General features: G+C 38.4%; 1 protein-coding gene across 7 annotated transcripts in view; it reads right to left on the reverse strand.

Annotated features, from left to right (window-relative positions):
* Positions 1-9474: 9474 nt before the first annotated feature.
* Positions 9475-13324, reverse strand: part of USP18 (ubiquitin specific peptidase 18) — a 59980-nt gene continuing 56130 nt past the window's right edge. For all 7 annotated transcript variants that reach the window (XM_059184295.1, XM_059184293.1, XM_059184291.1 and 4 more), the window contains one exon: positions 9475-10291. In XM_059184295.1, coding sequence (XP_059040278.1) covers positions 10260-10291 — 32 coding nt within the window. In that variant the 3' untranslated portion in view covers positions 9475-10259. The remainder of the gene's footprint in view (positions 10292-13324) is intronic.

Below are 13324 nucleotides of genomic sequence, written 5' to 3' on the forward strand. Positions count from 1 at the left end.
GAGCTGTTGCACAGTTGTGTGCACTGCTGTTTCATCTCTCGCAAGGGATGTCAAGTGGCCCAAACATTCTAGTCCTCTTCAGTGTTCTCAAGCAAAGTACTGTCTCCCTACCAGCCTAGCTGGTGGTTTATGACAACCAAAGCTGAGAGTCCTTTCTGGGCTCGCTGACTTTAACAAGTTTCCCTGCTCCACTGCTTAGGCTTTCTATAGGATTAGACATCCCTATTCTTTCTGTGTTACTTGGGATCCTGAGTCCATAATGACCCACCTAGAATTCTGCCCTTTTCATTGTCTGTGCCCCTTTCAGAAAGAGATGTCTCGGGACGCCTGGGTGGCTCAGTTGGTTAAGCAGCTGCCTTCGGCTCAGGTCATGATCCCAGCATTCTGGGATCCAGTCCCACATCAGGCTCCTTGCTCGGCAGGGAGCCTGCTTCTCCCTCTGCCTCTGCCTGCCATTCTGTCTGCCTGTGCTTGCTCTCTCCCCCTCTCTCTCTGATAAATAAATAAAATCTTTAAAAAAAAAAAAAAGGAAAAAAGAAAGAGATGTCTCTCACTGGAACAGATTTCTAATGGTTCAGTTTTGCAGTTCAGTGTTCTATGACTTTCCAAAGCCAGCTAATTGTGGCTCCATCCCCTCTCTGTTTATCCTTTGACATTTCCCCAGAGATTTATGATTCTGCACCTCCTATCTTACAAAAAGCCCTCATTTTTCTGCTTTCAGAGTTCCAGATATATTTTCCTACATCAAGGCTGAATTCATCCATGTTCAGAAAGGTTTGATAGATACCCAGCTAAGTTCGAGGGACCAGATAAAAGGAGGTCCTCTACTCTGCCACCATCTTGCCTCCCCCCACAACCTATGTTTCTACCCTTATAGGTTAAAGACCTGTTGTTCTGAACTGCTCTCAGGATTTTCTGTTTTTCTCTGAAAGTTGCAAGCTTCACTAATATGTTGGGATGCTGATTTATTTTTATTGATTTTGAGAGGGGTTCACTGTGCATCTTGAACTCCTATTTCTTTTCCGAAATTAGGGAAGTTCTCAGCTATAATTTGTTCAAATAAACTTTCTACACCCCCCCTTTCCTGATCTTCTGGGATCCCTATTATTCTAATATTATTGCACTTCATGGTATTAGTGATTTATTGAAGTGTCTCCTCATGATCCAGTAGTTGTTTTTCTTTTTCTCAACTTCCTTATTTTCCATCATTTTGCTTTCTGTATCACTGACTCCTTTGTCTTAGCAGATAGGGCCTCCAATTTACTACATCTAAGTAATGGGATTTTAATTTCAGCCTGATTAAATTTTAGTTCTTTTATTTCTACAGTAAGGGATTCTCTAGAGTCTTCTATGTTTTTTTTTTCAAGTGCAACCAGTATCTTTATAATTGTTTTGAATTCTACTTCTAACATCTTACTTATATCCATATTAATTATATCCTTGGCAGAGAGTACTACCTCCAGTTATTTCTTCTGTTGTGAATTTCTCCTTCTAGCCATTGTGTCCAGAAAAGAGAGAAAGAAAAAAGCAAAAAGGGATAACAGCAATAACAACAACAACAACAATTTCACGACATAATGCTGGTGCATGTTGTATACACTCTGCTATGGTGTTTCAGCTGCTCTTTCCCACTTGTCCTTAATCTACACATTTCCTCATTGCTTGTATGGGGAATGTTTGGGCCTTAAGTAGGTGTGCTTTGATTTGTGACGTTAAGCCCAACGCTGATATTTTAAATCTTTCTTTAATCAGTAGACTTGGTAGATGTGGGGGCCTGTATGCTATTCTGAGGGAGCGCCCTGCTGGGCTCTTTCACAGTTGGCTTTTCCTTGTAAAGATGCTCCTGCTAGATTGGGGGGTGGTGTTTAGTGTAGGGGACTCTAGCCTCCACTGGAGGCACAGTGCTTTTCTCTGGAGTCAGACTGTGCTGGTGTGTGGGAGGAGGATGGGAAGGTAGAGGAGGTGGAATATGGCATCATCTTGCCCTCTTGTTCCTGGGGAGCAGAAATTCTGGCAGCTGCTGCTCAGAAGGCCCTCTTAGAAAAACAAACAGTCTCCTGAGACCCAGGCTCACATCAATTCCCTACTCTAACCCCTCTGTGTCTGGGTTGTCACCACTCCCAGAGCCATAGATTTCCTGTATTTTATCTCTGACTGTGATTGGGATTCAAAACTCCCAAGTTTGGTTTTTGTCTGTTTGTTTGTTTGTTTAAATATTTTATTTATTTGAGAGAGAGAGAGCATGAAAGGGGCGAGGGGCAGAGGAAGAAGCTGGCTCCCTGATGAGCAGAGGGCCTGATGTGGGACTTGATCCTGGGACTCCAGGATCATGACCTGAGCCGAAGGCAGTTGCTTAACCAACTGAGCCACCCAGGTGCCCCAAAACTCCCAAGTTTTAAAGGGCCTGGTGAGGTCGGTGCTCACTCCTGTCTCCTGGCAGAGAGGTTTAGGGAGCCTTTAGGTATGCTCACCACTGCCCCATCCCCAAAAGACTATTGCACAGTGTGTACACAGAAGCTAGAGTTTATTGTAACACTCTGTGAAATGGAGCCAGGTTATCAGTCATCTGAAATAAACTCAGTCTCCTACTCCCTTTTGTCCCAGAAAAACTTTTGCAGAGGCTTGGTTATATTGTGGCAGACAATATAAGACAAACAAAAAGAGGTTTCCAGCTTATCTGCAATATGTTCCAGTATCTACACTCTGCTCATTTAAGCCCCAGAAATGCAGCTGCTCAATGCACATACAGAGGTTTAAGCCTACTGTGGCTCACAGGAAAAAACAGCAGCCACATTATCTGCAATCTCCTCCCGTCTATACACTCTGCTCAGTTCAGCCCCAGAAAAGTGGCAGCTTGGCACAAATACAGAGGTTTAAGCCTATTATAGCAGAGAGCAAAAAGTTGAGGGTTTTTTTGCCCTCTGCCCACCTCTCTGACACTGTGGCTGGGTTCCACTCAATGACTCCCCAACTGACCTTTTGTCTTTAGAGAGGCTAAATACACTCTTCAAAATACCCTCCAGGAAGGGGAGTAATCTCACCCTGAGGGACCCAGGGGATCTCCTCACTGCAACCTGCTGAGTTCTTTCCAACTTTATCCCTCTTCCTGACTTTGCTTTGCGAGCTGCCCACATAGCTTCCTAATCCCCTAATCCAGGGCTCTGAAACTCTCCTCTACCAAATTCTTTGGCTCAAACTGTGCAAATTGATTCCTTACTCCTCTCATCCTCTTCCTAGTTGTTCAAAATAGTTGAATGTTGATCGAGTTGTATTCAAAGAATGTGGCAAGTTCAGGGTCCCCCTAATACTCTGCCATGTTAAATTGTCCCCCATTTTGAGTTTTTTTTATATGTGTGTATGGTGTAAGAAAGTGGTCCAGTTTCATTTTTCTGCATCTTATTTAGTCTTTCAGTTTTGTTTTGTTTTTTTTCAGGAATTTTCTTTTTTTTTCTTTTTTATTCCTTAGCTTTTATTTTTATATATACATATTTTTTTAATTTTTAGTTTCCTTTCATTGTATTTTATTTTTGTATATGTATTTCTTTCTTTCCTATTTTTGGATTTAGTTTCCTTTAACAAGCAGACCAAAATAAACCCAGGATCTAGTTTTTTTGTTTTGTTTTGTTTCTTCTTTGATTTTTAAAATTTTCTTTTGTTTTTGTTTTCTTCTGGTTTGTTTTCTTTTTCTGTTTTTGCCATTATTATTCTCTTTGTTCTCTTCTTCTCTTTCTTCTATTCTTTCCCGGACAGAATGATGAAACAGAGAAATTCACACCAAAAGAAAGAATAGGAGCTAGTACTTACTGACAGTGATTTAATCAACATGGATATAACTAAGATATCTGAACTAGAATTTAACGATTATAAAGATACTAGCTGAACTTGAAAAAAAGCATAGAAGACACTAGAGGATCCTTCATATAGAGATAAAAGAACTAAAATCTAAGCAGGCCAAAATTTAAAAGGCTATTACTGAGATGCAGTCCCAAATGGAGGCTCTAAAAGTGTCGATAAACAAGGCAGAAGAGAGTAATTGATACAGAAAATGATGGGATATTTTTTTTAAAAATCCAGCTACTGGATCAGGAAGGGAAACTTTGAGAATTCAGTGATTCCATAAAGAAAAATAATATTCAAATAATAGGGGTCCCAGAAGATGGGGAGCAGAAGGTTTATTTGAACAAATTATAAAGATTTTTATTTATTTATTTATTTATTTATTTATTTATTTATTTATTTGAGAGAACATGAGAGGAGAGAGGTCAGTTGGAGAAGCAGACTCCCTGCTGAGCAGGGAGCCTGATATGGGATCTATCCCAGGACAAATTATAAAGACTTTTATTTATTTATTTATTTGAGAGAACATGAGATGAGAGAGGTCAGTTGGAGAAGCAGACTCTCTGCTGAGCAGGGAGCCTGATACGGGACTCTATCCCAGGACTCCAGGATCATGACCGGAGCCAAAGGCAGTCGCCTAATCAACTGAGCCATCCAGGCGCCCCTATTTGAACAAAATATAGCTGAGAACATCCCTAATCTGTAAAGGAAGCAGGCATTCAAGTCCAGGAAGCAAGAGAACCCCCTTCAAAATCAATAAAAATCAGTAAACACCTCAACTTATAATAGTGAATCTTCAAATATCAGAGACAAACAGAAAATCCTGAGAGGGGCTCAGGAACACAGGTCCTTAACCTACAAGGGTAGAAACATAAGCCTGGCAGCAAACCTGCCCACAGAGACCTGGAAGGCCAGAAAGGACTGGCATGATATATTCAACATGCTAAAGGTGAAATATATGTAGCCATGAATACTTTTTTCAGCAAGGCTGTCATTCAGAAAATAAGGAGAGATAGTCTCCAGGACAAACAAAAACAAAGGGAATTTGTGAACACTAAACCAGCCCTGCAAGAAATATTTAAGGGGATCCCTTGAACCAAGAGAGAGCCCATAAGTAAAAAAGAACAGAGAGAAGCTACAGGAACAGAGACTTTACAGGCAATAAAATGACACTAACTTCATATCATTCAAGAATTACTCTGAATCTAAATGGACTAAATGCTCAATTGAAAGATACAGGGTATCAGAATGGATAAAAACAAAACAAGACCCATTGAAATGCTGCTTACAAGAGACTCATATGTGGAATTTAAGAAACAAATAGATAAACATAGGAAAAGGAAGGAAAAACAAAATAAGATGACAATACAGATGGAGGAATACCATAAGAGACACTGAACTCTAAGAAACAAACTAGGATTGCTGGAGGGTAGGTGGGTGGAGGAAAGAGGTAGTTGGGTGATGGGCATTAAGTAGGACACTTGATGTAATGTAATGTAATGAGCACTGGTGTTATATGCAAATAATGAATCACTAAATTTTACACTGGTAACTAATAATAGAGTATATGTTGACAAATTAAATTTAAAAGAATTTTTAAAATAAAATAATTTTTAAAACCACAATGGGATTTCTTCTCTCATCTATCAGAATGGCTAAAATTAACAACTTAGGAAGCAGCAGATGTTGGTGAGGGCAGAGAAATGGGAACCCTCTTACAGCGTTGGTAGGAATGGAAACTTGTACAGCCACTCCAGAAAACAGTATAGACATTCCTCAAAAAGTTAAAAGTAGAACTATCCTATGACACAGCAATTGTACTACAAGATATCTATCCAAAAGATATAAACATAGTGAATCGAAGAGGGCACATGCACCTCAATGTTTATAGCAGCAATGTCCACAATAGCCAAAATTTGGAAAGAGCCCAGATGCCCAACAACAGATGAATGGATAAAGAAGATGTGGTGTAGATATACAACTGAATATTACTCAGCCACCAAAAAGAATGAAATCTTGCTATTTGCAATGACATGGATGGAACTAGAAGGTATTATGCTAAGCGAAGTAAGAGAAAGACAAATATCATTCAATTTCACTCATATGTGGAATTTAGAAACAAAACAGATGAACATAGGGGAAGGGAAGGAAAAAATAAGATAAAAACAGAGAGGGAGGCAAACCATAAGAAACTCTTAACTATAGAGAATAGACAGGGTTGCTGCAGGGAAGGTGGGTGGGAAGATGGTGTAAATGGGTGATGGGAGGGCACTTGTTTTGATGAGCACTGGGTGTTTTATTTATAAGTGAAGAGTCACTAAATTCTATTCCTGAAACTAATACTATACTATATGTTAACTAAATTGAATTTCAATAAATCTAGGAAGAAAAAAGTTAAAATAAAAATAGCAAACTCTTGGGGAGCCTGGGTAGCTCAGTTGATTAAGCAACTGACTTGATTTCAGCTCAGGGCATAATCTCAGGGACCTGGGATTGAACCTCACACTGGACTCTACATTCAGCAGGGAGTCTGCTTGAGAACTGTCTCTCTTGCTCTTCCTCTACCCCTCACCCCTGCCATTCTCACTTTCCTCTCTCTAAAATTTGAAAAGTTGAACACTATATCAAAAACTAATGTACTATATGTTGACTAATTGAACATAATTTTTAAAAAGCTGCATTCTACACACTCACACACCATAAAATGAAAATAAAATGCTTATCAGTTAAAAAATAATAAATTAAAGCAAACAATCTTTATATAAAAAGGAAAACACAACAAGGACAAAGGACATCACAAGAAATTCACAGAAGAAAGATAAATGGTCAATAAACATGGAGAGAAGTTTAATTGTCTTAATCTATAAAGATCAAATTTAATCCATATTCTTCAGGATGACAAAAGATAAAACTTGAAATCTGGTGTTACTAACCCTTTGTCAAATATGTCATTTGCAGGGGTAGTTGTAAAGAAGTTGTAAAACTCAACACCCAAAAAACAATCCAGTTTGAAAATGGGTGGAAGACATAAATAGACATTTTTCCAAAGAAGATATATAGATGGCTAACAGACACATGAAAAAATGTTCATCATCACTAGCCATCGGGAGATTCAAATCAAAACCACATTGAGATACCACCAGTTAGGCCAAAATTAACAAGATAGTAAACAATGTGTGTTGGGAGAGGATGTAGACAAAGACACTGTTGGTGAGAATAAAAGTTGGTACAGCCACTTTGGAAAACAGTGTGGAGATTCCTTAAGAAATCAAAAATAGAGCTTCCCTATGACCCTGCAATTGCACTACTGGGTATTTACCACAAAGATACAGATGTAGTGAAAAGAAAGGCCATCTGTACCCCCAATGTTCTTAGCAGCAATGGCCACAGTCGCCTAACTGTGGCAAGAACCAAGATGCCCTTCAACAAACGAATGGATAAAGATGTGGTGCATTTATACAATGGAGTATTATGCCTCCATCAGAAAGGATGAATACCCAACTTTTGTATCAACATGGACGGGACTGGAAGAGATTATGCTGAGTGAAATAAGTCAACGAGAGAGTCAATTATCATATGGTTTCATTTATTTGTGGAGAATAGGGAATAATATGGAGGTCATAGGGAGATGGAGAGGAGAAGGGAGTTGGGGGAAATTGGAGGGGGAGATGAACCATGAGAGACTATGGACTCTGAAAAACAATCTGAGGATTTTGGAGGGGTGGGGGGTGGGAGGTTGGGTAAGCGTGGTGGTGGGTAATATGGAGGGCACTTATTGCATGGTACAGTAGGTGTGGTACATAAACAATGAATTCTGGTACACTGAAAAGAAATTTTTTAAATAAATAAAAAATTAAAAAGAAAAAACTTGGGGGGAAAAGAAGCCTAGAGGCACCTAGGTGGCTCAGTCTGTTAAGCGTCTGACTCAATCTCCGCTCAGGTCTGGATCTCAGAGTCACAAGTTCAAGCTCCATGGTGGGCTCCATTGCTGGGCACGGAGCCTACTTTAAAAAAAAAAAAAAAAGGCAGCAGCGTAACATAAGTTATTGGTGTTAATTGGAGTCAATTTATCAGTATCTAGTACTATTTTAGAAACCCATGCCTTGACCTAATTTTATTTCTCAGTACCTGCAGAAATATTTATACATGTACAAAAAGATGTTTAAAGGAGGTCATTCATTCTGCATTTCTTAAATACTGAAGAAATTGAAATGCCCTTAACATTCACCAATATGAGAATCTAAAAAATATAGTATACCTATCTATGGAATTAAATGCAACTTTTCCAAGAAGATTTTCTAGGTCATTAAGTGAATAACTTATTATGTAAAAGTTATGTATGTGATATATGTATGCAAATGCATAGAAAACAGCCTAGTGACATACACACCTTGCATTGCACTGAATAGTGTCACACAAAAATTCATGTCTTTCTAGAACCCTAGAATGTAAACTTATTTGGAAATAGAGTCTTCACAGATATAATTAACCAAGTAAAAATGGGGTCACAGTGGATTAGGGTGGGACATAAATCCAATGACTGCTATACTTATACAAATGTCATATGAAGACATACAGGGAAGAAGATCATGTGAAGACGAAGACAGAGAGTTGACATTAGCTACAGGTCAATGAACAAGGACTGCTGGTAACCACCAGAAACTAGGAAAGAAGCCTGGAGCAGATTCTCCCTCCGAGACTCCAGAAGGAATCAACCTTGCCAACACCTTACTTTGAACTTCTGGTCTCCTTGAACCATGAGAGAGAAAAATTTGTTGTCTTAAGCCACCCATTTTGTGATAATTTGCTGTGGCAGTGCTAGGAAGCTAATTTATACCTGTTTAATAATGGTTAGCTCTACAGAAGAGATTCTATATATTTCTATATTGCTTGAATATTTTACAGTGAGAATTTGTTATTGCATGGCTAATTATTTTGCTAATAAAAATAAATAACCCACATTTTATATTGGAATTTTTGACTCTGCCATTTATCAAATATGAAATCTTGAGTACGTCATTAAACATATGAATGTCTCAACTGTTTCTTTTGTAAAATGGGGATAGTAACATCTACCCTCCTCACCTTCCAGGGTGGTACTGGAGTCCCCATGGACCCTTTTTGTCTCATTGTCCACATCCATTTCTCCCCCAAAATGGCTCTAGAGACTTTAGCATTTACACTACCATCTCTGTCTCTAATTCCTGTTGCCAGTCTCTAGCAGATTCATTTTACCAAAAAATATTTTACCACTAAATATTCCTTTCCTTTCTAAAACCCTTCAATGTTTCATTACCTATTAAATTGAATCCAAACTTCTTAGCAGTTCAAGCCCTACTATGTTCTGAGCATCACCTACCACCTAGGCTTATCAGTCTCCAATGCTTCCTTGGTAGAGGGAAGCCAGGTTTGTGGATAATCTTTGAACCTTGAGCCTTGCCTTTTTCAGCCATGTCATTGTGTATGCTTACCCATATACATGAACTATCCTCCATCCTAACCCCCTTTCCAGCTTCATGGCTTTTCCCGTGGCCCCACAATAGAAGTATTTCACTGTCCTTCAACTCCTGAAGCACAAACCCTTTGTATTTAATGTATATTAATCACCCCCCGCCCCGGAATTAAACTGCAAACTCCTTTTGAGAAAAAGAACTTTATTCACTATGGTGCCTAGCACGCTATTTTAAGGAGAGTAGGTGATCAGTATGTATTTGTCACATAAATGAATAGCAGTGACAAAACATTTGACTTTTATAGAATTGATATGTGTTCTAAAATAGCTTTAAAGGTAGATTGTTTTTTTTTTAAGATTTTATTTATTTATTTGACAGACAGAGATCACAAGTAGGCAGAGAGGCAGGCAGAGAGAGAGGAGGAAGCAGGCTCCCTGCTGAGCAGAGAGCCCTGGGATCATGACCTGAGCTGAAGACAGAGGCTTTAACCCACTGAGCCACCCAGGCGCCCCTAAAATAGTTTCAAATTATAAACAAAAATCATATTCTACCAGTACATACCAGTACTGTCACAGTAGCTGTAAAATACTGAAATACCTCCCTAACATTGCCCCTTACCCGCTGAATGCCTCCCACTGCCATTGTAGGCCTGGTTTCTCCTCCCGTAGGAGCATCTGGGCTCCCACACTACCCTAACTAAAAAATTAATATCTTCCACAGCAAGGAGCACTCTCTTCCCCAGCCATATGGCCAAAGGTCTAGAGGTGGAAGTATCTATTCTGACTGATCAAGACCCCTGCAAAGTTACTGTTAAATTACCCCTTATTATAAACAATTTACACAATTTGAAGATGAGGCTTCTTCTCACTGCAAAATTTCATGGAAGAGTCAACAGATCCAGGGATAGAGAGGAAAATGAAATTCCGTCAGTCTCTGAAGTTTTAGGGTACATCCATTAGGACTCAGTCTTCATGTAAACCAGAAGATAAGCAGTTTCTCTCCTAGAAGAAAAAAATGCAACAGCATAACAGAAATGAAACATTCATAGTTAATTGACACATTACTAATTCATGATAGGACAAGCATCAGAAAAGTTTCTGGTTGTTGAATCAAGTCAGTGCTAGGAAAAACAGTATTTAGAATTCATGGGTTTTTCTCATGATTCTTTAGTTTTTCAGTTTTAAATTTTTTCCTTTTTACCTAATTTCTTATTTTATTAACTCTTTTTCTAGGTCCTTTTTAATTGATATTTTTACAGTTACATCATATATATTTATCATTTTTGACTGCTTTCATTATATTCATTTTTATTTGTGTATATATATTTTTTTTTCTTTCTTTACAACTTTGGGACCTAGTTTCTTCTGACGAACAGACCAAAATATACCCAGGATCTAGTTTATTATTCTGTTCTGTTCACCTTCTGTTTAATTTTATTGTTTCTTTTATTATTTTTATTTTTTTAATTTTATTTTTTCAGTGTTCCAAGATTCATTATTTATGCACCACACTCAGGGCAATAGGTGCCCTCCTTAAGAGAGCCCAGATATAGACCCACAACTCTATAGTCAAATAATCTTCAACAAAGCAAAAAACAAAAAAACCGGTGGAAAAAAGAAAGTCTCTTCAATAAATGGTGCTGGGAAAATCTATAAAGAACTCCTCAAACTCAACACTCAAAAAACAGACAATTACATCAGAAAATGGGCAGCAGACATGAACAGACACTTCTCCAAAGAAGATACACACATGGCTAACAAACACATGAAAAAAATGTTTCCTTTTTCTTTTCTCTTTTCTGGTTTCTAATTTCTTCCAATTTGTTTAGTGTATATCTTCCTAGAGTCACTGTTGCTATTTTTACCTTTTCTGGTCTCTTTCATCTATTCTGTGGACATATGACAATGCAGAAGAACTCAACCAAAAAAGAGAACAATAGACAGTACTTACTGCCAGGGATTTAATCAATGTGGATATAAGTAAGATGTCAGAATCAGAATCTGATAATAAAACAGAACTAGAATGGTAATAAAGATACTATGGGTCTTGAAAAAAGCAAAGAAGATATCAGAAAATCTCTTTCTGGAGAAACAAAAGAATTAAAATCTAATCAGATTGAAATAAAAAAAGGTATTACTGAGATGCAATGCAAAATGGAGGCTCTAACTGCTAGGATAAATGAGGCAGAAGAGAGAGTCAGTGATAAAGACAAAATTATGGAGAACAAAAAAGCTGAAAAAAAGAGAGATAAACAACTATTGGATCACAGGGAAGAATTCAAGAGATAAGTGACACCACAGAGAAAAACAATACTACAATAATTGGGGTGCCAGAGGAAAAAGAGACAGAAAGGAGGAAGAAGGTTTACTTGAGCAAAATATAGAGGAGAACTTCCCTAACTTGAAAGGAAACAGGCATTCAAGTCCAGGAGACACAGAGAATTCCCCTCAAAAATCAACAAAAATAAGTCAACATCTTAATATATAATAATGAAGCTTGCAATTTTCAGAGACAAACAGAAAACCCTGAATGCAGCTTAAGACAACAGATGCTTAATCTACAAGGGTAGAAACATAAGGCTGGCAGCAGACCTATCCATAGATCCGGCAGGCCAGAAAGGACTGGAATGATACATTCAACATGCTAAAGGGGAAAAATATGCAGCCAAGAATACTTTATCCAGCAAGTCATTCAGAGTGGAAGAAGTGATAAAGAGTCTGGACAAAAAAAAAAAAAAAAAAAAAGAGCCAGGACAAACAAAAACCAAAAGAATCACTAAACCAGCCCTGCAAGAAACATTAAAGGGAATAATTTAAGCAAAGAGAGAGCCCAAAAGTAACATACACCAGAAAGGAAAGATAATCTAGAGAAACAGCAACTTTATAGGTAATACAATGGCACTAACTTCATATCTTTCAATAATTATTCCCAATGTAAATAGACTAAATAAATGCTCCAATCAAAAGACATGGGGAATCAGAAAGAAAAAAAACACAAGACCCATCAAAATGCTGTCTATTAAAGACAAAGTTTAGACCCCAAAACACCTCCAAATTGAAAGTGAAAAAGTGGAGGGCCACCGGGGTGGCTCAGTCATTAAGCATCTGCCTTCGGATCAGGTCATGATCCCAGCGTCCTGGGATCGAGCCCTACATCAGGCTCCCGGCTCAGCAGGAAGCCTGCTTCTCCCTCTCCCACTCCCCCAGTTTGTGTTCTTGTTCTCTCTCTCTCTCTCTGTCAAATAAATGAATAAAAATCTTTTTTTTTTTAAGTACCATCAGGGAAATTCAAATAAAAACCACACTGAGATACCACCTTACACCAGTTAGAATGGCCAAAATTAACAAGACAGGAAACAACAAATGTTGGAGAGGATGTAAAGAAAGGGGAACCTTCTTCCACTGTTGGTGGGGATGCAAATTGGTGCAGCCACTTTGGAAAACAGTGTGGAGATTCCTCAAAAAATTAAAAATACATCTGCCCTATGACCCAGCAATTGCACTACTGGGTATTTACCACAAAGATACAGATGTAGTGAAAAGAAGGGCCATCTGTACCCCAATGTTCATAGCAGCAATGGCCACAATTGCCAAACTATAGAAAGAGCCAAGATACCCTTCAATGGACAAATGGATAAAGAAGATGTGGTACATAAATACAATGGAATATTATGCCTCCATCAAAATGGATGAATACCCAACTTTTGTATCAACATGGATGGGACTGGAGGAGATTATGTTGAGTGAAATAAGTCAATCAGAGAAAGTCAATTATATGGTTTCACTTACTTGTGGAACATAAGAAATAACATGGGGGACATTAGGAGAAGGAAGGGAAAAGGGAATTGGGGGAAACTGGAGGGGGAGATGAACCAGGAGAGACTGTGGACTCTGAGAAACAAACTGAGGGTTTTAGAGGGGATGGGGTAGGGGGATGGATGAGCCTGGTGGTAGGTATTAAGGAGGGGACATACTACATGGAGCACTGGGTGTAGTACATTAAACAATAAATTTCAGAACACTGAAAAATTAAAT

Source organism: Mustela lutreola, chromosome 8 (assembly GCF_030435805.1).
Source record: "Mustela lutreola isolate mMusLut2 chromosome 8, mMusLut2.pri, whole genome shotgun sequence".
Classification (NCBI taxonomy): Eukaryota; Metazoa; Chordata; class Mammalia; order Carnivora; family Mustelidae; genus Mustela; species Mustela lutreola.